This window comes from Meleagris gallopavo, chromosome 1 (genome assembly GCF_905368555.1).
Source record: "Meleagris gallopavo chromosome 1, MGAL_WU_HG_1.1, whole genome shotgun sequence".
Taxonomy (NCBI): domain Eukaryota; kingdom Metazoa; phylum Chordata; class Aves; order Galliformes; family Phasianidae; genus Meleagris; species Meleagris gallopavo.
In genome coordinates, this window is record NC_139404.1 from 107,922,175 (window position 1) to 107,948,794 (window position 26,620).

At 42.7% G+C, this 26,620-nt stretch overlaps 1 protein-coding gene across 2 annotated transcripts; it reads right to left on the reverse strand.

Moving 5' to 3' along the window:
* Positions 1-26,620, reverse strand: LOC100551038 (cystathionine beta-synthase-like protein). Of its 2 annotated transcripts, XM_010724302.4 has the most exons (18): positions 26,497-26,620; positions 20,661-20,792; positions 19,867-20,051; positions 19,201-19,307; positions 18,479-18,613; positions 15,853-15,932; positions 14,579-14,713; positions 13,971-14,040; positions 12,285-12,376; positions 11,145-11,270; positions 10,457-10,541; positions 10,151-10,256; positions 9,223-9,297; positions 8,380-8,514; positions 7,389-7,497; positions 6,631-6,660; positions 4,408-4,492; positions 1-3,206 (listed from the first exon to the last, which is right to left on the reverse strand). In XM_010724302.4, the coding sequence occupies exons 2-18, from the start codon at positions 20,700-20,702 to the stop codon at positions 3,097-3,099; spliced, it is 1,707 nt and encodes a 568-aa protein (XP_010722604.1). In that variant the 5' UTR covers positions 20,703-20,792; positions 26,497-26,620; the 3' UTR covers positions 1-3,096. The 2 variants fall into 2 exon arrangements, with proteins under 2 accessions (XP_010722604.1, XP_003203021.1); XM_003202973.5 differs by lacking the exon at positions 6,631-6,660.

A 26,620-nucleotide genomic window follows, 5' to 3' on the forward strand; every position in this document is an offset into this window, starting at 1 on the left:
TTCTGCAATCAAATAGTTTTTATTGAATTCTTTACATTATATTGCAAATGTTTGTGCAACAAATTTTTCCCAACTCCTTAAAACATAAAAAGTCTTCCCTTTGTCATTGTAGTGTGCTGATGCTACACAGTTAGAAAGGCTGTTGGACAACAGTGGCAGTACCAGGCAACTGCTAACAGTGAGCACGATATGCAAAACTCAGAACAGAAGTTTCCAGAAACCATTTAGCAACTTGGTGAGCAGGGGACCGGTCTGGGCACTTAAAAGAAACTGGGCTACAAAGAATTCTGGAGTCAGCCATAGCTTGTGAAAAAAGTGGGAAGTAATATTGGTCGTTACAACTTCAAAATGATCCTTACATTCTTGCTTGATAACTCCTTGCAAAATGTACAGCTTCTGTTGTTTAAAAGTCTCCATGTGAGAAAATAAAAGCATTCTTGCAGAGTAGAGAAAAGGGAAAGGACCGATATTCTCTTACAGTGACAAAGAAAAACAGCATAAATTGTTTATATAAATAACCATGTGCAAAATAGTTTCCAGGCTGACGGTCAGCATGTGTTTAACCAGCACAAGTAAACAGAAGATACAGGCACCCACTTCAGAAAAAAAAATAAAAAAAGACAGTTTGGTTCAAGCTTTAGACTCAAACTCTGGATTAAAGACCAAACAAACAGCGATGTCTTTCCTGGTCCTCACAATATTTGAAACAAAGATAGATGAATAAAGCAGTAATATAGCCCTACAGCTTCTCACTAGGATCAAGGTAGTAAGAGCACTTTCAGGTATGCAGAAAAGCATCACACTGATGAAATTTTGCATCACAGGAACTTTCATTCTGCAGGACTCTCCATCCCCTTGCTGTCTTCATCCCTAGCACAGGAGAGAGCTCTGGAAACTTTTTCAGTCATTCAGAAACTCCAGTTATTTCCCCAGTTTCACTGACCAGACAGGGTTGCTACTCTGAATAAGAGCAGTCAGTGAGCATCTCCTTGAGCCAGTTCAGAGCAGGAAAGAGTTCCTAACAAACTGCATGTGCAGAGCAGTGTAGTTAGATTAATTTGGGTTACTTGTTTGGATTACTTTCAACTCACAGCCCTTCTTCCTTGCCAGCTCTGGTCAACCCTTCTGTTGTTGCACAAGCACTACCTGGTTTTCAGGACATGGCAGAGATTAATTTATGAACAGTAAACTAAAATAAAAAGCTAAAATCTTCATACTTCCCACTGTGTCAAAGGTAAAGCTGCCCATTAATCTTCTGTTTCTTCAACCTGAACATAGCAATCCTACGTCTCTTTTGTACTGCTCTTCTGAGAAGTGTGGCAACTGCCTTTTGCCTGCCATCCTCAGAGGTCTTGCCAAATTCTGTTAGGCTGGGATGTGGAGTTTTACAGGGACAAAAGGAAAAGGAGAAAGAAACTGAAGTGCCCTATTCCCCATAGACAGGATCGGATGGAAAACCAGGGAGAAGAATCAGATTAGTAAAGTAAATTAGTGAAGTAAATTTTTAAGAGCAACAGTAATGCCAAAATTTAGCAGCAGTAACAGCTACGGTTGTAGCAGATATTCCAGTCAGCAGTACCCAGTGAAGTACACAGGCTCTTTCACAAAATCCAAGGAATAAGTGTGGAATTAACCTAACTGCCATTGGTACATCATTAAAGAACTAACATATCAAGCTGAGGCTTTATTACAACAAAGTTCTTATTAGCCACAGAAAAAGAAGCAGCCAGCCAAACTTGTCACACTGCTGATGGGTTGACGGCATCTCTGGTGTCACTTCGGCTTTGAGCTCTTGCCTACCTTTGTGTTTCCTGCCTCTTTCAAGTCACCATCAGCCAATAGGCAAGTGCAAAGATTCTGCTCTATGGTTTTGCTCAGCACTGATGTGGGACATAGCTTTCTGATGGAGAACAGAGAACACCTCTCCTCGTGGCACACAGTTAAATTCCACTGTCACAGGGAGGCCAGCAAGGCAGAAGGAAGAGATAAGCTAAGAAATGTCACTCTTGCTGATCATAACTTTCATTCTTGGCAAAGGGTCAGTCAGAATACAGCGAGTCTTAATTAAGATGAAGAATGGCCACTTTAACCATAGAGTCATTCCATCCATCATTACCAGTGTGAGGATGAGCCGCTACTCCAACAAACTCCTGCAGCTACCTAAGTCAAATACAATCAAAAAACCCAGAAAATTATAGAAGTAGTTGATGCACCCATCTACTGCACATTCCATAAGGAGCTGCAGTCTGGGAGCACTTGGACAGGACTTGAAAAACAGTTTACAGCTCTTGTTGAATTACCTCTGGCTTTTTAAAACAGGCATAAACATAGATAAAAAGGAGGCTGGGAAGTGAGGGGAAGGTGCAGCATCATTTTAAACAACCTTCGGGCAAAAAGCACAGGCTTTCTTCCTTTCCATCCATGCTTATTTACTGAGGTATAGTTGGAAAAAAGAGAAAGGTCTATCTTTGCAGTGAAAGCTAGTGCACCGTGTAGAACAAATCACTATTTTTTGTTTGTCAGCCAAGTCAGCTCTGTCTCAGAGGAGCTGGTTGAGCCAAACCTTAACTTCAACCCTTGAGCTTTGCTCCCATTTTACACTGATGTCACCAAAAGGGAAACACCTCCTCCTTTCTTCACAGCCCAATTCCATGTTTTCGTTTCTACTCTATATTGTCTAACTTAACAACCCTGCACATTAAAATAAATGCCTTCCAGAGCTCTTAGACTTGTGCTTAATAACTCTTTTCAACATATTTAATTCATCTGACAATATTTTTGAAAAGCCAGGCTTTGGACGCAACAGGTAAGGAACACACCAGTTAACTTAGGCAGTATTTTTACACACATATATATAGGTAAAAAAATAAATTGTCTTAAGAAATATGTAACTTGATTAAGAAACGAACTCCCAGAAACTGTGCAATGCACTGTGAAAGAACTAGCTGTATAGCTGACACCAGGATCACTAACTGCTTATTTTCAGAATTTCAAAACAAACACCTTAAGAACAGACCATTCGACCTAAGAAATAAACCTGATTCTTTGTTGGAGATTGCAAAATATTACTGAAGAGGTCCCGACTGCTCCTTGACTTTAGTTGATCTTTCTTTCCCGTTCTCGCGCAGTCACAAAGTTGAGCAGGTCAATGGCCGTAACAATGCCAAACACCATTTGTCGCTTACTGGAGGAACCATCAGTGTGATCTACACAGAAACAAAAAGGGGATTTCAGCCATTAGGAGGCACAAAGACACACTGTCCCAGTAGTGCCGTTAAAGTCCCAGGCTTTAATGGCACCATTCGTAAAGCCCACGCAATCCTAGCCAGGGCATTGCTGATGTCTCCTTGTATATCAGAAAGGCTCCTTAACACAGGGCTTACAGAAACTGAAGCAGTATGGAAAGAAGGATAGGGGTTCATCATACTTCATTTCAGCGTGAAAATCCTTTGTTATAGAGCCTCACTTTCTTTATACATTTGTTTCTGCCACTCTGCTTGAACAGGTTACAAATTGATAACATCCTGTTTGACCTAAGGGTCACTAGAGTAGGATGTGCAACACCTGCCTCAAATGCCCCCATCAAATACAGGGTTAGCAGAAAATTACAGTACAGTACCCTTGCATTTACACTTAAAATCTTATTAACACTCTGAGCAGTGCTTCACTGAGAGCACAGGTTCAGGAGGTATTTCATTGTGACCATAAACCTTTGACCTGGGAACCAAATGATCTGAAACATCCTCTATCCCTTTATCTGTGGTCTAGAGTTCCTTGTTTCTTTGGCTGTGCTGAGTTGCTTGGCATACTTATACTGTTTGTTAAGATAGCTGGATTGTCTCGGAGTTGTCATTTATTCAGTCTTTGTTTCACTGCAAGCTTCCAGTGAGATTCAAGGTTACGTTAGTCAGCACGGAGTTGAGAGCACAACTTCAGGGAGATCAATAGGAATAAGCCCAAAGGTATTGACTGTTCTTCATTTACACTAACAACTGACATAGCTGTCAGCCAAACAGATCTAGTGAGTTGTGTTATTGTTTTCAGTCTAGTTTCTCATTTATGTATAATAGTGCTATAACCTACCTTCAGTGATTTTTCAGTCATTTCCAGTTCATAAAGAAAGCAGCATAAAGAGTTTTGAGAAGGACAGAAAAGAGTGCAGTTTGGACTAAAGAAGTGTCTGGTGAAGAGGAATAAGTTACACATATTATGTTGGCTTAAGGAAGTGGTGTCACATTGACATCAAGCTCTTACTATGCTTCATTAAATTTAAGATTTTGCTTTAGAAGGGAAAAAAAAAATTGTAGTCAACCTGTGACATTCACTGTGATAGAACTGCTTGTATTTGCTTCTTGTTACCACTCCTATAAAGATGGCATCTTTCTAGGTGCAGTATATCATACTCACACTGAATTTGTTCGTGAACCACTAGAGCAAAGTGGTCTGTTTCCAGGATATGAGAGAGTCTCCCCAAGTTGTCTTTCAGGTTAATCTGAAGAGAGAGTTAAAGAATTTAAATAAAACAGCCCCTTATATTTTCAGTAGCGTATAATCACCATATACTCCATCTACTGTTAAAAACAGTACATCAGTGCTCACATCTAAAGTAATATAAAACAGACAAATCAAGGCTGAGTTAAAAGATCAGAAAGTTTCCTTTTTTTTTTTTAACCTCTAATTTCCAAGAAAATGAAACAAACAACAAACCCGTATGTGAAATTTTCGTTCTGATTTTGAGAACATAATGAATATACTGAACAGCTGAAAAGGGAGAGGATAAAGAAGTGTTCCATGTGTAATGAGAGGTGTTCCATAAAACTCAAGATTATACTTGGTGATTTTACTCTAGCAAAACTGGGAATGAGCAAATGAATCAGATTATAATCATTGTGGAAGTGAATACAATCTGAGAACAGGATCAGGGAAGAGCCCAAACAATCCAAAACCAAGGGTGAACATTGCTCAGGTGCACTGTGCCCAGGTGCAAATCAAGAAACTGAGAATTGAGAATTCATTTGCAGCAGTTCAACTTTGAGAAGAGAAGACAAAACAAGAAAGCACTCCACATTGGCTCTGCAGAAAAAAAAGACTCCTTCTGAAGCACTCAGCTGGAAACTTTTGAAAGAATGCACAAACTATTCTTCCTTAATGCTTTAAAGTACTTAGCAGCAGTAACAAGTCTATCACCCAGGTGACCCCACAACTACCAGCAACAACCACTATCTGACATATTTCAGGGATTAAATCAATTTGTAGTAAAGTAAGTCTTGTACCACAGACTAAAAAAGCTTTTATTCTGCAGTGAGCTCTGCTTGTGATTGGAGAATACACATCACCAGCATGAACAGCTGGGCTCAACTGGAGCACAGAACTCTAGTTTCCATACCGAGAGAGGTTCCCTGCTGCCTGTCTTTAATGGACCAGCAGGCAATAGTGCATACAAAAGCACCAATCCTCAAGCTTATGTGTAAGGCAAGGGATGGTGGGAAACCTGGATTTACTACCAAGTCAAGTCAGCTATCAGTCACCATCACTGACAAGCAGTTCTGTGCAAATTTGGGTTCAAAGCCTAGCTTTAGAATTTAGGTTCAAAGCTCACTAAAGAGTAGAACCTCTTGCCATCTCATCGTGTGCTATCAGTAAACATGTTTTGAGAGACCAGGTAAGCTAAAGGACCCATAGGCAGTACAAGGACAGCTATGAAGACCTTAGCATGTTTTGAAGTTTTAATGGAAATCTGACAGAACTCCAATGCTTTTTTCACCTATCTCACTGCTACTCATTCAGTCCCCTAAATATATTTTGCCCATGAGTTTTCCAACATTTTAGTTTTTATTTTTAAATCTTTTAAGTCCTTACAGCATTAGCCTATATACATGCTACCAAACTACACATGACTAGGACTGCTTGTCTGAGCAAGTAACATGGCATTATTCATGACCCTACAGATAAATTAAAAGGAGGCTCTCATCCACTTAGGATGCTAATGATTAAACGGTTTAGGACATTGACCAAAGTCACACCAAGAAACAAGCTAGCAACTACTAGGTATAGTAAAAGGAAAGTGTCAGTTTCCCACGCTGCTAAAAGACAATTTTGCCTTGGCATTCACAGGCTAAGGGGACCTCTTAATGATGCATGCTGTGGTACAGATCCTGGCTGCAGTATATCATTTCAGTGACATAGATGATCTGTTCTCCCAGTTTCACCAGTGAACAAGCCAAATAAGCTTGATCAGAGCAGTAAGGAAAGCAAAATTCACAATACTTCTGAGGTTATGTGCATTTAACCACGTTTCTCCATCAAACCATCAATTCAAATGGAAAATAAACGAAGAATGGTGCCTTTAGTTAGTATGTTAGCAATACCACTGCTCTAATGTTGCTCCCCTTCCATCCTCCACCAAGAAACATCAAAGCTGAAAAGAAAAGGTTAAGTTGTTCTATACTGAAGAAGCATGAGAGAGTTCAAGCTGTCCATGGAAAAAAGCCACAACCTCAGAAGTGCAGAGAATTGGCCACTACAGCTAACACCACTGTAGGTACACAAGCGAGTGCACAACAGCAGCCCGAGAAACTCTTAAGGTGTCCAAGTGAGGGAGAACATTGACCAAATAGTTTTGTTACGCACCACATTTCCACCTGATCCTTGATTATCTGCCTAGGAAGGAAAAAATACATTTACATTTGGTCTATAAAGCTAGCATTTCCTCTCAACTTCATGGATTCTGTAGTTTGTAGACTTAACGGCAGCATTACACATGCTTCCTGAATTCTGCGAGACTGCTGAAACTGAAAACCTGGTGAAAGCTAAGTTAAGCATTCTATGTTAGGAAAATATTTCTCTTGTAAGCAGAGCAACAGAACAATACTCATACATTCTAGAAGAGCAATCAAATCTGGGAAGTTGTGATCTCTTGCCACACTGTATTGCATGGGCAAGTGAAACCAGTGAAATTCATATATTTTGACAAGAACAACTTCACTATCCAGCCATCCATTTCTGTTCTAGGAAGACATCTGATAAAGAAGGCAGAAAGTTCCCTTTTCAGCTGATACAGAAATTAATAAGAGCTGTTTCAATATCTTGCTGTCTTTTCTGCTGGAGAATCAATTGCGCAGACAAGTGCTGGGTTTTGGGGAGGGAATAAAAGACAAGCATGGGAGAAGAAAGCCTACTGAATTAATAGAAAAGCCCAATATAGGGCCACAACACAAATCTAGGAGCTACTAAGTGAACTAGGACAGAATTTAACATGGGTCCATGTCTGCACTCAAAACCAGCTGTTCTGTACGGTTCTGGGTAAACCTTACCCAATCTGGCGCCACTGTAGTGTTAAGACACCTACAGTTGTGCTTTATGTGAGAGAATGAGGAATTGTTGCTTACCTGCTTGAACTGCTTGTAGATTACTTTGCTGACTTCATCTGAAGGCTGAACTTTTCCAGCAAGCAGTGAAGAAAGCATGTTACCTAGAGTAACCATGCCCAAAATCACCCTGGAAAATGAGAGAAAGAAGATAAAGCTAAGAGTACAAGTGCCTTTAGTGTTCCTAGAGATAAAAACATCCACTCTCAGTCAGCCTGCAGAAGCAATTCTGTGTTTCTGCAGGCGATACCTGAAGTCCAGTTCTCAGAAGTGCTGGAAACATACAGAAGCCAGTCAGTGGCTGGCCCTTCTGAGAATCTAGCTCAGAAGAGGACTCCAGCTTTTGCAGTTGGAGAGCTTTTGAAAAGCAGACATGACTGTTTTATGTCCTCATTTCTCCTTTTGAAAGGTATGACAAGGCCAAGGTCATGCACTCCTCAATTTTGCTCACTCTTCTTCACCCTACAAGCATACTACAAGGAATGTAAAAAGGAATCCCTTGTGTTAGCACTGTGACTGGAATGTAACTGGGCAGCTCTGTTCATTATTCAGCCTGCCTTACAGCAGTTGCACAGGGTACCTACAGCATACCAATTTGCTTGGGACACTCTGGCTTATAGGGAATCGGCTCCTCATTACATTGTAATACAATGCTGTGTAGAAATTGGTGGAAGTTGTGGGGAAGACAGGTAAGTTGGGCATTGTTTGTTTTAAACACGAAATTTGGTTTTGGTAAGCTCACAGCTGTCATAAAAACAAGGAAGCCAATCTGGAGAGATGCACAGAGTCTCATACCATAACAACCATTAGAAACTTAAAACATGAAAGGCAGGACAGTCCCAGCATGACAACACACCACCACTGGTGTGGCAACACTTAAGGCAACTTATAAGAACAACATTACTATCATGGAAGAACATATTGTACTTCTATTCAACACCTAAAGACAAGCCTTGGGACCTGTTGAGAGAAGTGATAATGTCTGGATGAATAGTGATATATATGGACATACCCAGATTCATCAACAACTGGTACCTGGTCGAACCCCTTCTCCCGAAGTATTTCAACAGTCTTCGCACAGGTAACAGTTGGAAGCACTGTCAGGGGAGCTGAGAGGCTTAACTCCTGAACACTGACATTCCACCACCTGACAAAATTAAAACAAAACCAATTCAAGCCTTAGGATGAGAAGAAAACCAGTTGCTCATCTACCGTGGCATTTGCCACTACAGGAAGGAATAAAAACTTGCAAAGAAGAGTCTAGACTGTGCCAGAGCCAGTAAAGGCTTCAAGGCTTTACAGTTTTCTCATCAGTATCAGAAATTCATTCAGGTGTGAGAAAGCTTTTAAGACTGAAACACTTCTGTTTTATCTAATTCTCTGGATTACATATGATTAGTGAAAAATAACAAATGTGGGAACCTAGTATTTATACCTCACAAAGAAAATTCCAGGCTCCTGCTCAAAGGGTTACATTTACAGGTACTACAGGTAGCAAATTATAGAAGATCCTCCCTCGGTTATGCAGAATTTTAATGCTTTGCCATCAAGAACTCTGCTGTTGGTAGGGTTCTCTGGATACTACTCATTCACTTCAGACATAACCCCTTTCATTCAAAAGTTATTAAATATCAAATTCTCTTCTGTTGCAAGAGAGACATTAAATAATTCAGGCAGACTTAATAAATAGTCACAGTATGCAATAGCCAGAGTTATGCACCAACACCACAGCACAAAAGATTAACTAAAACACAAAGGAAGTAGTACAAACTGCAGTGAGCTTTAAATTATCAACTGCCATAAAGAGGGTTGCTAAAGAGTTTCATAAGAATCCACAGGGATCCGACATTCTTACCAAGGTTTTTTGACAAGGTCTTCTTCTGTCATGAACCCTTTCTGAATCATCCATTTATCACTCAAGAACTTGGACCTGGAAATTATCAGGTAATAAAAAGCTCATTAGCAGGCTGAATATCTAACACCAATACTAATAACACAGTGACTATTTACAGCTCACTATCACTAACAATTAAATCATAATTGAAAATAGACTATGTTTGCCATCCAAGCTTACCAGCCAGGCACATACTGATGAAATATTCATACAAAGAAAAATGAATCCCATTGGAAACGAAGCTTCAACTACATTAGTCTCATGCAATATGATAAAGAGACAGCCTGGGGCAGAAGAATGTCAACATGTACTCAGTCCAGGTCTTTCTGTAGCCTGTAGTCTGGCTGGCACAGTAGATGACTGCACAATACAGCGATATTGTGTTGGATGCAATAGCAGTTATGTAACAGAAATAAGGAGAGCACACTTTGGAATACATTTCAGTGTAGTGGTAGTGGGTATGAAATTTCTTCTCAAAGCCCTCACATTGCCACCTGTCAACTCTCCCCAGCACTGGCTACTGCCACCGTAGTGCTGTGTATTGCTATGGACACAGGCAGAAAGAGTGGTCAACAGCTTTTAAGATCCTTCTGGGAACGGAATAACACCAATGGCCTCAAATAAATTTGACTGAGAGCAAATCTTTACCATGAAGACCTTGACTACCCAGATATGGCTATATACTCAAATGAGACACCAGGAGGAGCTCTGCTTTCATAGGGCTCCATGTCAGATCCTTTCTGGATACCACAGAAGTTGTGCTCCAAGCACACTCCTTGCTTCAGCAACTTGGTTCTACAAGAGATACGCGTTCAATTTGCCCCTGCTGTAAGAAGGTCTGAGGGACTGCCTCATCCTTTTCCCACAGAGACAACAAGCAGGTTCTTACATGTAGTTCCTGATAGAGTCAGGGAAGATAACAACACAGCGCTGACCCTCCTTCAGCTCTTTGGCTGCCTTCACAGCTACAGACATTGCGCTGCCTGAGCTGCCACCTGGCAAAATGCATATCAGAGGCAAAACTGTCAGAATATACGTGCAATAAGAAGAACGAAAGAGAGGAGGAGAGTCAGCAGAGGAGCCCAAGGTGAGGAAGACAGCTTCTGAAGCATTAGGAGGTCTCTGTGAACCACACAAGGCTTTAGCCTCCCACGTATTACTCAGAGAAACCCAAAGGATTCATGTCTGCTCTTACCACACAGCAGTCCTTCCTCTCGGATCAGCATGCGTGCTAAAGCAAATGACTCTTCATCATTGCTCTTGTACCACTGGTCCACCAGCTGGAAGGGGGCAGGAAGACAGAGACAAGGGTCTCTTTAAACGAGGAGGGATATGGATGGGAGGCTACAGAACAACACTATAAATTCAACCCCATGCTCCTTGAGCCAAAAGCTGTCATACTGAGCGCCACATGCTTAGGATTCCATCCCACAAATGCTAAGTAGAAATTTTTTTTTTGCCAAGGGAAGATGACCACATTAGCACTGCAATCTCCTTATTGAAATCTGTTATAAGACAGTCAGAGAGTATCAACTTGTTTCCTCCCCCTTGGAGGGCTTCCCAGGGACACAGCTTCTGCTCGGGACTGAACATAGTCATACCGCTTTTGAGGGAGAGTGTTGGATTTTATCATATTTTTTTTTAAAAGGAATTACTGTGTTGTACAAAATTGTTATCTGTTTCACAGCATTTCTCCTAGCATTTCAAGACAAATGCGCACAGTACAAAAGCCATCTGAGAACAGCTTTTCCTGATGACAAAGAATAGGAATCATTCTGCCTGCCAGCTCTCCCCTTTCAGCTCAAAGAAATGCTTTCCCAACTTTCTTCTTCTCTCACAACCACCAGATGGCAAAGGTCAGGAAACCAAGAAGAATGACTTACAGATCTATCCAACACTGTGGGAACAAAATCGTATCCAATTCCTTCCACTTCATACATTGTCTTGTCGGTCTTGTTCAGTTCATCCGGTTGAGCAAGGATGGAGCCTTCAGGATCAACACCTATGATCTGGAGAAGCAGTTTTCACTTTGGCTACCATGACACACTGTGTTCAAGAACACAGCTACCTACAAGCAAGCACTTAGCTTTATTACAGCTGTTGCTGTCACCGGCTCCACATGCAGCCAGCTAACTGCAGACTAGTCTGCTGCTCATCTCTGCCTGGCAATCCCCACCTCCCCTCCAAGCAGAATGCTTTACTGCTTTAGGTTGGATATTAGGAAAAAATTATTCTCAGGAATAATGTCGTGGCACTGGCACAGGCTGCCCAGGAAGGTGGTGGAGTCACCATCCCTGGAGGTGTTCAAGAAATGTGGAGACATGGCACTGAGGGACATGGGCAGTGGGCATGGTGGAGATGGGTCATTGGTTGGAATAAGTGATCTTACAGACCTTAATGATTCTGTGATTCTTACCACTGGGCAACCCATCTTGTCTCCTTAGGCCATGGACATTAAGTGAGAGGCACTACTTGTTCTACAAGGATTTTGCTTTGTTTAACCATAGGAAAGGGTTTCAGAGACAAAACTATCTTCATTCACATGCCAGGCATCATTGCAGTCAATATGTGCCTATGTTTAGCATGAAATACAAGCTTTATTTTTTTTATTCTCCCTCTGACTGAAACTGGATGCCAGCTTCTGGGAGGAAATCCAAAACTGCACACTAGTACACGTACACACATTGGTCTGTGCAGAGAAAGACTCACTTGGGAAAAAACTCAGGCACTCCAGAAAGTGTCAGAAGCCATGGTCAGGAAGAAAGCACAAGGCTGCTGTGAACACCAGCGAAGGACATTTGTCAAACATCCCATGAAAGAACCTGAGAGCCAGTTTTCACCTGCTGAGCCAAACCTGAACTCCAGTCAATAGCAATGAACATTTCTTCACTGCTCAGAAGTGCTTTCAACTGAAGAATTCCAAGAGCTTCTCTCAGAGACCCAGGACAGGCTTACAAGGAATGGGATACACCAAAAAGCAGAGCAAGTTGAAGCTATAGACATACTTTAGTCTTGCCACTTACTTTGCAACCTGGACACTTCTCCTTCAGCTTTCTGGAGATGCCAGTGATGGTACCTCCTGTACCAGCTGTAGCCACCAGCATGTCTATTTTTCCTGATTGAAGGTGAGAAAGAAAAGGCAGTTGTGACATTTCCCGAGGACGATGGATTAAAAACTTACCGTTAAGTGTGGACTCGATATAACAAAACCACAGAAAGCAGCAGAAAAGGGGCAAGATAAGGCTTTTTGCTTCCTAAGAACTGTATTATGAGATCTATCATGAGATCATCTTGCTTCATCCCCATTTACTTAAAAAATGGTTTTGAAATGCCCTTCAGTGGCCCAGCAAGGCAACAATTTGTCAGGCTTCAGGCAGAGCTAAGAGGTGGTCCACTGAGTTGATGATACCTATACTTTTCCTGTTGCTGTATTTGTTGATAAAGAATAATTCATTACTGAACTTAGAATGAGTAGCACATTTTGTAAGCTAATTTACTGAATGAGTGGCAAGAGCAAAGGACAGATGTTCACTGAGAGAGCTTGACACTACTACTCTCTTATTTCATATATTGCTTTGGTCACGAGTGCCCAGCAGAGCTATCATAGGTATGACAGTTCATTCTTCTGTCAGTCATCACAGTTTTCTTGGTGCACACACTTGACAATTTTGTGAGGAAAGCATATTTTAAAAAGTCAGTTTGTATACAAAGCCAAATGCCTTCTGGTCAACAGAACAACACTGCACTAAACAGGTTCAGTTCAGAACAAGACTGGTTTAAGCTCAGTAATAACAACTGAACCGCTCTTGATCTATAAGGAAATACAAGTAGAAACAGGAGAGTAATGAAGCTGACAGGTAGAAGTCATCCAGACTCCAGGTTTGTGGAATAGCAGTTTGTTAAAATACACTCACTTTGAAATTTCTTAACATTTGTCACAGAAAGACAAATTATGTCCTCTGAACAATTAGAATGATGGGTTTTTTGGGAGGAATGGAAAAGAACTCTTCACACAGTCTTCTCTTTCATCAGAAGAAACATAATAACTGAATTTCTTATTCCAGTGGTCAGGGTCCCATCAAAGAAGCTTAGCTGTACAGTTTTACAGGGCAGGTCAGTAGCCTCCTATATGGTCTTTTCTTGCAGAATCACACTGAATGCCTCCAATAGCTCTCGTGTTCCTCACCAGGGTATTAGTCCAGCTGAAGCTCTCTGCTGCCACACCTCAGTCATTTCTGGTACTCCAGCTAGGCTGCCTAGAGCTAAATGGAAATTACTCCAAAAGAGAAAATTGGTCTTACAGGTGACAGCTGCAACATAGAACAATTTGTCCTTCCAGGGTCTTCTGTTTTAAGGAGCTTTCAGTGCAATGGAGCATTTAGTTTGAGAATGTAAAAATACCTAATTCTGTGTTGTGAGGTGAAAAGAAATATTCCTTTCTTGCTACTCTATAGGTTTTTGGTGTTTTTTTTTTTCCCTCATACATGATTTAAGTATCACTATTTTCTCCACCTGGAGAACCTTAAAAACAGAGCACCCATCTTTAATGGAAAACAGTTTATTATTAAGAGAAATGGAGTAAAGCAGTTCTCTAATGCCACACAGCATATGTACCGAATTAACCATCTCAGGTCCCATTCTCCAAGAACATAACAACAAAGAATATGAAAGACTCATTAAAGAAGAGGCCAGCAGCGGAGCAGTCTTACCTTCACACTGTTGCAGGATCTCTTCAGCTGTAGTATCATAGTGTGTCAGGGGATTGCTGGCATTACGGTACTGCATTGATAGACAAAACGGCCATTAAGTAGACCAGAAAAAACACTTACACCATTAGACATTTCAAGAATGTGACAAATATTCTTCAAGCCCCACAACTGCTACACACACTTTCCAGGCTGTTTCTTTATCTATTATCTGGACCTAGACAGAATGCCTACAGAGAAGTACATCCTCCCTAAATGATCTGCCAGAAGGGTATTTCCCAGTTACCAGCAAATCTCTAACACCAAAATCAGACTTGGCTGTGGGACAGTTTCTTTTAAAAAGCTGACCTTTCTACCAATTCTTCCACAGATACTATTAATTCAGTAGAGAAAACCACATTTTTCTTTTCTAGCTTCTCCAAACATAGGCTTACTGCTGCCCTCTAGTGAATATAAAAGCTCACTACCCTACAGCACAGTGACCACTCAGTGGGTCATTTTTCCCTCACAGACACCCCTACACTGTAGGAACTTCCAGCCACGGACATAAGGACCAACACAGCAATACCTCTTGCTGGGATACATCTACCTCTCTGACACTTTGTTCTTACCTGGTCTAAGATATGTGCATTGGGGATTTCATTTTTCAGTCTCCATGCTACACCCACGTGAGATTCAGGAGAATCAAACCTGGCAGTAGTTGGGGTCCTCACAATCTCAGCACCCAGAGCTCTCAGGACATCCACCTGTAGCAAACAAAGACTGTCAGAAAAACCAGAAGCTTTACTGAGAGCTCAGTGCCAAATTCCTGCTGCCATTCTGGGTGTTTGAGTCTGTAGGTACTATTATTCCATACTGAGGAACTTCATTTAGGCAAAACTCTGTCTCATCTTGTGCTAGTCACACACGTTCTGGTCTCTAACAGAGCTATAGCCCTCTTTTTGTTTTGTTTTTGTTTACGTTTGTTTGTTGTTTTTTTTTTTTTAATCTAAATGCAAACAATGTATATTTACCTCCTTCTTCAGACACAGACAGCAAAGGAGATCCTCCATGGCCCTGTGTACTATAAGTACTATGAGGGCAAGACAGTCACCCAGAGCAAGGACTGTCTTCAGAAGGGAAGCATTTGGTGCTCTGTGGACCATGGCAATGGCCACGCATTACCTTTCCTTCCAGGGCTAGCAATGGGCATCCCTTCAGGGGATGTTGTTCATGGCTGCTCTCATTTGTGTCATTGAGATAAGTGGTTTTCCTGACACTGATTTGCTTCTTCAATTGTGAGGCACCAGATCTCTTCTCCACTCTCTTGTCTTCAGGTACAGTATCACCCTAGGTGGAAGCCTGAAAAAGGCTTGCTCTAGAGCTAGATGTTTCCTGCTTTTTCACTCCCAACGTAAGTGGGCATTCTCCTTCCTGAGTTGTGGTGAAACAATTCAGATCCTTGCCAGCATCTCTCAGTGCGTTAACTCAAAAAGCCAAGCAGACTCACCCAAGGCTCAGCCTAGTGCAGAACCAAAGAACATTTGAAGCTTCAGCCATTGCCTTCCCTTGTCCTCCTTTGCTCCCTGGGGACAGCTAACCCAGGGACAGGTAGTCACTTTAATCTGCAGTGTAGATCTCAAGTTCCCTTGATACCTGTGATGACAGTTCTCCAATGCTGCAGGGACAGGTTCTGAGCATTCTAAGCACAATTCTGTCCGTGGCTGTCCAACCAGGATCTCTCTTGGCACTAGCAAGACACCTTCAGCAGAAGTCTGTCTGGTCAGCAATTTAGAGCCCAAGAGCCTACATCACTGCTAAAGCTACAGCACTTATTTGCATGAAGAACTCCACGAGTACAAGCAAACTTACTTTTTAAACGCTCAAAAATAAAAGCACATCTGACCTTCTCCATACTCATTTTCTCTGGCATCACAATGATACAGCGGTAACCCTTCACTGCTGCAGCCAAGGCCAGCCCAATTCCTGGAAGCAAGCAGAGACATGAAAAGCATTAAGTGAGAAGAAACAAAAACCAAAACCCACAATGCCAGCTTTGGCTTGCCTTTGCTTTAATCAGATTCTCAAAGAGACTTGAGTATAAGGTCTTTAGAGGGGAGTAACAAAGTTTCTGGCTTCTGAAAAGAGAAAGAGTTACAGACAGTTTCTTTGAAGACCACAGCCCAAAGAAAGTTCAGCTGAGGGTGGGGGAAATGTATATTTTTAATGTATGTATTTATCAACATTGGAAAGCCAGTGGTCTGCATTTCACCTTCCTCTTGCCTGCTTGCCATCTCGACGTTTTTCCAGAAGAATCTCATGAAAAGAATGAATTTTAAGCTAAAGAGGACCTGGAGCAATCTTTTTGATGTTAAGAATATTAAATCCCCTATTATTCTGCATTACTCACTCAGCATTAAATCCCCAGTTCGCAATGTTCCTAAACTAACTCCTTTCTAAAACAAGAACATTTAGATTGTTTGTGTGATAGTGGCTGTAATGTATTACATCAACTTGTTACAACAATGGAACACCTAGACTGTTAGAGACACCTCATTTCTAGTTTAAAAATCTGCACTTCCAGTCTGATCTCTGCCTTTTCATCAGATCTGATTTCTGCCTGCTTGAGCAGTTAAGCTTGGAAATATCTTCTCCATTGAGATGCTTACACTTGTTATCATATTGCTTCTCTGCAGAATGAAGAAATGGACCAAGGCAGCCGATAAGCGATCTGAGGTAGGGCTGCACGGCACCTCCCCTGCTGTTTTGGGTACCAGGCACAATATCAACATATGCCCATGGCATACTCTACAGAGAAACTTGCTTGTCTAAAGTTGCCTGTTTCTGCTTGGTTCAGGATTGCATAGGGGTGAAAAATCCATATTAAAAAAAATCTCAGGTAATTCAAATACCTTTACATTCTATTTAATTTTTAAAAGGAGGTGGAAACAAATCCTTTTCCAGTGCATTAGAGATAAATACAGGTAGTAGAACTAAGCAAAGCAAGACAGCACTGAACCTAATAGCGCCAAAGCTTGAAGAGAAACCATGCAGCATCCTTCCCTACAGTCTATGATGAAGAAAACATTCTAAGACCTAAACTAGTACTTCGCACTTTCTGGTACTGACCTGGAAGTCCATCAAACATCAAAATAAGATTCTTACTGAGGGAAAAGCGAGATGCAGTGAAGAAAGAAATCTGACACATTAGACACTCAGAGCAGTGGCCTGAGGCCAGGGTAATTTCCTCACTTCACTCTCCTCCCTGGCTTTTGCTTTTCAGTGCATCGAGACAGCTTTCGAAGTAATTGCCTCGTATCTCCCTTGCATCTACTTTCTTTTTACTTCTCAGGATCCACACAAAGGAGACTACTTATCAGGTGCAACACTGAAGTAAGATGTCATAGTATGACCTTAGATACTGGTAGAACAAAGCATATGGATATTGTCCATTACATGCCATTGCTCAGACAGCAAGTATAGACTCATTCCTAAGGGCTTCAGTTGTACTGTAGCCCTACAGAGCACTTGCTGAGCAACTGGCAACAGATATGACTTCCCAGTTTTCTGCTGTAGAATATATTAATATGTTTTCGTGCACCAGCTCAGTCATCTCAGTGACTCCATTAACAAGGACTGGAAGAAAATAACAGAAGAAAAGTTTGTCTGACCTAGCTAACTTGTGTGTATCAGCAAGAAGTAGTGAAAGCCCAGAAAAGAGCTTAAAAACAGGCCAAGGCATCCAGTGACACCTGTCCAGAGCATATCAGATAGTTTGTAGCACATCTCACAGACTCCCTTGGAGGACACTGCGTTTATATTTAGCTAGCTCAGGGCAGAGCATTCCTATGTTTACTCTCCATTAGTAGAACAGCTTGACAGAGGAACAGAAGCTTTGATGCAGCAGCCCACTCAACTCCAGCCTGCTCAGGCCATCAGATGCTCTTCCCTAGCCCCTGACTGGTGGGACTGCTCCTTCCACCAGCCCTGCAAAGAGATACTGGTCCAAAGGAAATCTGTTGAAGACCTAGGAGTGCAAGGGCTGTGTCAACAAACAGAGCAGTAGGGATGCCGCTTGTCTCCCAGCTCAACTGCACCACTAAGGGAAAGGCCAATTCTCAGGCCAGGCCAACCTCATATGAGAGGCTGCGTGGCCAAGGACTATGTGACTTTCCAAATAGAAGATCAGGCTTACACCACTCTTTTGGGGCTTGATTTCCAACAGTTTCAGTTGAACTCCTGAATAGAACTTAGAGACCCTAGTGAATCTGGCCTAACGCTTTTCTTTAAAAATAAAAAATAAAATAAAGCTAAGAGCCCTTGCAAATGTAGACTTACTTCCTTGCTGTTCTGGTCAGCACAGCACACTGCAGAATTGTGGGGTTTTTTTCTGGTTTTTATTTTTTTTTGTTTGTTTTACATAAAAACTCCTCTGCACAGGCAGCCTCCATCTCTGGTCTCAGGTCTGCCTCCTCCAGGAAAGCCACAAAAACATCCTCCCCACTCTTTGCTAGGACCTCTACATCCCCTACCTGTGTTTCCAGAGGTTGGCTCTATGATTGTGTCCCCAGGCTTCAAGATCCCAGCTCTCTCAGCATCCTCTACCATCCTCAGGCTGATGCGGTCTTTCACACTGCCCCCAGCATTGAAGTACTCGCATTTTGCCACTGGAAGCAAAGAAACCAAGCAGTATTCTTATATAGCACTTTGCTACTGAATGACCCTAACACATCTGCAAGAGCATCTGTTAACATATCTGGCACAGTTCACCACTCCATATACAGAAGTAGAGATAGGGATTCTCTTCACACAAAGAGTTCTATTCACATCACCAGTGTGCTTTGGCTCAAGATATCTCCAGCTTAAATAAAGGTTTCAATGAGGCACTTTCAATCCTTTTATCATTTTCTTTGATCTTTAGTGACAACTTGCAGATCCTGCACTCTGTGCACTAGTGAAAACTACGGGTATTAGAAACAGTTAAAATCTTCATACAATACATATAAGTCATTCTCAACCAAAGCAGAAAAATTGCAGGGAGAATCCTTGTAATAAAATGTAAATTGGAAGGCATTTTAGATTATCAAAACTTAAAAACTTGAAAATCTGCTGAATTAAAGGAATTTTAACTCCATTTTCTAAAGAGTCTCTGCATTCCTCTTACGTCTGAGTTCCACAACACTGCAGAGCAGAACTGCCTGCGTTTCCATAAAAGCATTTCTCATTTCTTTCTCCTGTCTGCAGTAGTACTCACAGAGTTCACACTTCAGCCCAAAGTGCTTCCCAATCTTGTTGATCCGCACCAACGGTGTGTTGCCAACTTTATTCAAGATGTTGGGCAGAATGTTTGGAGGCTCTGGCCTGGCACACAGACAAGCAAAGTCAGAAAATAGCTCACAACACAAAGTGTTTCTGATGTTTTATTACACCCAGCTTCCTCCCTTTTCTAGCAGACTCGAATATTCTCTTAAACCAAAGTAACTGTTAGATACAAATTTGTAAGACAAGTGCCTGATCCAGAACTCCAGGATTAATCATACATCAAGCCAAGTACTGAAGCAAGAACTATGTGATCAGAACTTCTTCCTGGCACAAGTAGTGCAGCACTGCACACAGTCAGCTGTTTTACAAGCAATTACAGTGCAATTGCACATCTAGTCAGAGAATTGCTTGCCAGGTTACTTCATGTAATCTAGTTCCAGTGCATGCAGTTTGAGATCACACAACTTCTTTGGTGCAAGGCCCCTTGCATGCTTAATCTGCATTCTTAGTTTTGTTTATGCATTGAACTCAAGAAGCACCAGAATATCTACATGCAAGCAGCATCAGTTTAAACCAGTCGCCTTTTGTTAAATTCATATAGCGCTGTGGTGACCAGTCCTATGTTGAAAACCAGCAAGCAAAGAAAAGTAATACTTACAGAGACATATGACGATGGGGGGAGGCAGAGATGGGTTTCCCAAGCTTCCATGTGCATTTGCTGGGTGTATCAGGACGGATCCACTTCCTTTCCTTCTCGTTAGTCTTACAGTCCTCATGGTCTGTCGCACCAGGAAGGAAGTATTTGCCAGCAGCATGAGGGCATGAGTTTGTATCTGGCTTGGCCTGGGAAGGAAGGGAATGCATTTCATTCTTCAAGAGAAAAAGATTAGAGTCTGCTGTGATTCATATGTCCTGATGTAATGAGGCTAGAGTATCTCTTGAGACTATCAAACTTGCTCAAGTTCTGCAGCACAGGCAACCCCTCATTTATGTAATTGCCCTGCAACCACCTACCCCAACAATAGCTAAAAGTTGTGTTATTCATAAGGAGTCCTTATTCTTGGTTCTGTCTCTTTATCAACTGATCTTTCTTCTCCAGTGCTTCAGCATGCAGTTTTTCTGAGGCAGCCTACCCAAACAGAAATTACCATTGTGCTGGTAAAAGAGCAGTGTGATCTTGTGGGAGACACATTTCCTATACAAAAAACTAGCCCCCAGAGAGAAACAGAGGAAGACTACTCTATGGCTAATTGGAAAGTGGTACCAAAAGACTCTGCAGCTACTTGTGATCTTGAAACCAGTGGCCCTTGTGCAAGAGTTGTCAATAGCATCTGCCTCAAAAGAATTCCAAACCCCCCAAAACTACAAATCCCTCTGAAAGCAGACAGAGCTTCCCTAAATTCTGGTAAGAAAGATAGGCAAATAGTCATCCCAAAAAAGACCAAAGCGTACCTTAGATACTGGAACGGGTGTCTCTGATATCAGCTTCTCCATTTTCTTAAGCAAAGGCACAGTAGACCGGACTTTCTTTGGGAGAAAGAGTACAGTGGGTCACCGCTGGAATCTTCTTCAAAGCTGCAGATCCTGCAAACAAAAAAAAAAAAACCAAAACACTATCAGGAAACAGTCTCTTAGGGAAACAATACTCATCCCACTTTTATGGTGGTAGGAGAAGAAAGCTGCCAAACAAAGTGAAGCTGAGTTGTATAGACAGGATAAAGAGAGCCATGCAGCAGAAGTATTGAGCAAAAGCAATGGAGAGCCATCTGACCCTGTTCTTCCTGCATTGCCTATTCTACCCTCTGCCCTGCCCTAACAGTCCATCTTCATGAAAGCAGCAGAAAATAGCTCTTAGTGATTGCCTGCACTTCTGTAAGCTCGGCAGCCAGAAAGAGTGATAGAAAATACTTCAGTCCACAGGATATATTCTTGCAGGGATATCAGGGGTGAAAGGGCTGTACAGGGCAAACACCAAAAGATCCTGTATACAATTTAGAAAAAGGCTTCAAACAGGAACATATGCAGATTCCTCTTCGCCCATAAGAAGGAAACCAAACTCATAAGTTCCTCTTAACACTAAATTAATGTTGAACGTGCAAATACAGGGATGTAGCACACAAACACTTCAACCATGAAGCAGCTCAGTAAGCTGTTGGGTGATTGAGAAACTTGTGAATAACAAGGGAAAGCAAAAAAATTCATTTTTCCTACCCTAGCCAGCTTACTATCGCTGAAGGTAAAAATGTGGCTTAAGTATTACAAAATGTGGTTTTACTCATCACTTTTTTGCAGCAGGATTCATGGCTCTTTATGTTACTGAATTGTGCCAGACCTGGAAAGGTTCTCATCCCCACGCTTCTGCCAAATGCTTGCAAAACAGACACAGCTTAGACAGGCAGTGTTGATGGTCTGCTGGCAGACTGGAAAACATCTAATCACAGGATCAGTGAACTTTAGCATCTGATCCAGCAAGTTAACATGCACCACTAACCACTACTGCTTTATACATACCTATTCCTTTCTCACATGCTGGTTTGAAAAAAATGCTCATGGCATTTAAACTGCTTCCCTTTATGAAAGAAGTCTCCGGAAGTGCCAGCTTTCAAGACAAAGGCTTGATATAATTCAACATCTGAAGGTAAGAACTTCCATGCTACCAAAATAATACCACTCTGCTTTATTTGGGTTAATATATGCTCAAGTTCCAAGACAGGCTGCAGTCTCCATTAGACTACAAATGAGGACTAGATTGAGAGACACCATTCCAAGAGAGCTCATATACCATAAACATGCATAATTTAACATTATCAGTCTTTGTTACTAGAAGTGTTTATTTCTAGCTCCACAGCAAGTCTCAGTTCTCTTTCTAGGAGATGCCTGGCTCACAGTTCAGAACAGCACTTTTTTTTGTAAAGCAAAAGTACTGAAGAAGTGTCAAGCTCTCCCCAAGCCACATGTAGGAGCTCAAGACAGTGGATACAATAGTGGGCATAGATGCTGGCAATAGTTACAAAGCCAATCTGATAAAGATACCTTGCTGTGAAAGGATCACACCACTTCAACACATACGAAGGTAGCAGCAAGAGCTTATAGAGAGGAAGCAGATTTTGTTCTTCCCTGTTCACTGCAGGGGAGTTGGATTAGATGAACTGTAAAGGTCCCTTCCAACTCAAACAATTCTATAATTCTATGCTCTTATAAAATAGAGGGGTGAAAAAATTAGACTTTAAGTCACCACACCTTGGTGTCTTGTAATGTGGCCCAAAAATTTTGGAGAAAGGGAGAGAAATCTGTGGCAGTACAAATTTCAAAGATCTACAGAAGTAAGTACTTGTTCTTTGCACTACCTACAGGAAAGAAGTGAATATGGCTGTCTTCAAAAGCTGCCTTTTGAAGGAGTCCCTCTAAACTGGGGACATCGTATTTCTTCTATTATGAGGAAAAAAATTAAAAGTCCATAAAAAAAAAATCCAGTGCTGGAAATACCCATTACCTTTTGCTAGAAACAGTAGGCATAGAGGAAAAGCTGTATTTGCTGGCTTCAACTAAGATGTGAGATTCTCTCATGCGTTTAGAGGAAGAGAAATACTCTGATGCTTCAAAGCTTGGTCATGGGGCTAGCACTTTCAACAAAAATGAGTCCAAGGAGGAAAAAAACCTAACCTTAAACCTAACCAACAAAAATCTTGTCAGCAGATACCAATCTTAAGCAATATCATCCACCAGAATCAACACAGGCTCCTATTCAACAATACCTTTCAAAATGCTTTATTAGGCATGATTTTAAATAACCTCACACTCATCCAATTCAAAGTCTATAGGTATGTGCATTTACATTTATAAAGTCAAATTCTAATCATGGTAGTAGAGAATCAGTCACAGCTACGGTCAATCTAATGTCATAGATGCTGAAGAAGGACAACATCCCATTACAAACTTAGGAATTCTAAAGTGAATTTTTACCACAGTGCTCAGTGAAGTCTTATGAGCAGCAGCAGCAAGGGCTTTTTGCTCTTCATACAGAACAAAACAAGAGTCCAGTGGCTGGCTCTGTTCTGAACCAACAGGAAGACCTCAGCTCCCCAAGCTCCTGCAGTCCTACCAATGAGTTTCCTTAGATACCACCCGAAACATTCTTCTGGCACTTCCAGCCCAATCTAAGGCAACTCTAGCAAAATACGGGGCAGATGTTCACATAGGACAACCAGATTCACCCGAAGACCCATAAACCAGAACATAGGAAGCTCATGAACCTTCCTAGTAGGGACATCTTTGGGGGACAAAAAAAAAGGGATGAGCAAGAATTACCAAAATAAAAGAAGTCAGCAACTTCTTCACTATCCTGACCCCCTTCTCAGACTGTCTTCTGGACACACAGACAGGGGAGAGAGGAGAACAGTGAATGAACACTGCTTGGTGAGCTGCAGAAAGGGCTGCCCATCTTCAGGAAGGAACTTCTGCCAGCTTGAACTGAGGTTTGCCATAAAAGTAAACACTCTCAGAAATAGCTGGGGGTGTGGGCAGAGCCTGGGTAGAAAAGCCTGACTAACTTCTGCCCTTATATCTGCAGAGCACGCAAGGCAGAAAAATTAGAAAGCCAAATTACAAACAGTCACTTAATCTTAAAGCATGGAGTGGACTGGGGCACAGACAGATGTAATAGATCCAGAAAGCCTCACGGACAAGGCCACACCTCAGCATCAATCTTCACAGGGAACCCAAGATCTGAAGTACTCCTCAATTCCTACACGAGGAAATTACAAGGAATAGCACTGAAGGCCAGTGGACGAAATTAATCCCTGAACAACCTGGTTTGAACTCGCTCCACAGATGTTAGGAGCTACAGTTTCTAAGGCTGTTTACAGTATACCATGTCAGCACTAATACAGACATGTACAGAGTATCACATGTGCGAGAACCTAATTAACTCCAGTCGTGTCTGAAGCCAAAATTAAGCTGTCTGAAGGCAGGTGTACAAGATGGATCAGAGGGAGATGCCCTAAGGGCTGACTGCTCAACCAAAGATGAGATACAGGATTCCACCATGCTGTAGCCTGAGAATGGTAAACTTTCATGCTAAGCAGGTATGTGAATGAGTAAATCACCTAAAACCAGTTGTTCTGCTTGCTCTGTGGTACCACAGGGGCTTAGATTGCTGGAGGATCTCTAAAGGCTACCAGAAGTAGCAGTACCTACACAGCCTTTGAAAGCTGTTTGGAAACACCACAGCTATACTTTGGTAAGGCAGCGGCACAGGCTGCCCAGGGACGTGGTAGAGTCACCGTCCCTGAAGGTGTTCAAGGATGTGGCATTGAGGGACATGGTTAGTGGATGTGGTGGGGATGAGTTGGTGGTTGGACTAGGTGATCTTAGCGGTCTTCCCAACATTAACAATTCTGTGATTCAGGAGACTACTAGACAGCTGAGTTTTTCTTATGGTGCTTTGCTTCTTGTTCAGTAGCAGACAGCCATCTCCCCTGTGTCTGGAGGTGTCAAGGGACTTGGAATAACTGGATATGAATGAACGCGACCATGAGGAAGAGATGCTGCAAGAATCAAAAGCCTCATCTCTGTGCATCCTCTCAGGGAGGACTCTTCTTTTCATGGTCAGACTGGCATATGCAACCTGCTGATAGGAAAGCTGTGGTCCTTCCATGCCCCTGCCTCTCCAGGATATCACAACTTCAACAGCGAAGCAACTCCCATCACTCTGCCAAATGTTGTGCATAAGATCAGCTAGTGAAAACATGAAATGTTTAGCCTTCCTTTTCCACACAGAGGAACTCTGTGAGCAGCCCTGAAGAGGTGTGTCTCCACTTCCTGAGTTCAACCAACCTGCTTGGATTCACATCGTTAGACGTGAATCTTTATTTAAAAGACCTGAGGAGCAAAACAGCGCTAGAGAAAAGGCTGGAGAATGTCTCATCTGAATTTTAACCTGCTACAGCCACAAGTTTTAGTATTGCTTCCTCATCTCTTGTTCCCTCAGCCCAGAACACACAGCCCACATCCAGCCTGAGGGGACACTGCTTGTTCCTGTGGGGCTCACATGTGGCAATGCCCAGAAGCCACTCACACTCGGTACATCAACAGGAGCTTTGGCAGGCACGGTGCTCCCTCAGTCACAGAACCATAAGGAAGGGACCTCTGGAGATTATCCAGTCCAAACCCCTAGTAAAGCAGGTTCTCTACAGTAGATTACACAGGAAAGCATCCAGGTTGGTTTTGAATATCTCCAGAAAAGGAGAATTCTCAACCTCTCAAGGTGGGCAGCAGGCAGCTGCCAACAACTAGGATTGGCCCAGGCCCTCCCTGCAGCCAGCTGCCAGCAGATTAATTATGTACCTGAGTTGGCAGGTCTGCAGCAGGGCCTCAGCGATCTTGCTACCACCACGGTTTTTAGGACTGCTCTGGCTTATGGAAAGCAGGTTTGACTGAGCCCAGAGGATGCCATAGAGTAGGAAGAAGTTGCCAAAAAGGAGGGCACGCCGAAATACTAGGCCTCAGCTAGCATCTCTGCCTTTCTCTATTAGCAGCCATCTCGCTGCAGATGAACCCCAGCCACAAAACAGCACGCTCTGGGGTCTCACGGGAGGCCCTTCCTCCCCTGGCCCAGGTCTGCCCATCTCCACAGCCCAGGTGTTCCCTCCTGTGATCAGGAGAAGTTTGTTGGAAGGCAAGGCTTGTATCTGGACTCAGTAAACAGCCTTGTTTGAAAAGTAAATACGTACATGCTGAGTTGCTCAGCCGGAACAGGGCCAGCATGCTTCCAAACTTCCATGGTCAAAGGCTTTGGGGTGAGGAAGGTGAACAAGAAAGCAGCCACCCGAGGACAGGCAAGGGTCACCCACCTGCCAAGTGGCGCTGGCTCAGCCATACCACCGTTGGTATAATTAACGTTGCTGTGAGGATTAGATCTTGCCCAGCATGGGAGTGAGAACGCACGAAATAAGAGGCAACAAAACGAGCTTTTCAGCATGGCTCGCCCCAACATACCACCGACCCGTAGAAGATCCCGACAGTGGAAGGGAGAAGCCCTAGTGCGAGAGCAAGGAGCAGCATGCCATACTGGGAGCCATCCTGAGAACAGCCTTCCTCCTTCCCCGCCCCGAGCATCTCCTGTCCTCCGCCTCCCCCGACCTCCCCACTGCCCATCCATTCCGATTAATAACCAAACAAAAAGCCCACCCGCGCTCCGCGCTCCCCGCCACCCTCCACCCACGCGGGCCCTCTCGGGCTGATGCAACGGCGGGCGCCGACCCCTCCCCCCCGAGAGCCGCCACCTCACCGGCGGGGCGGGCGTTCCGAGGACGCCGCTGCAGGCGAGGAGCGTAGCCCCGTCCACCGCATTAAGAAGAGCCCGGCGCTCTTCGGCTCCACCCCTCCTCTTAGCACCGCCCCCTCGATGGGGG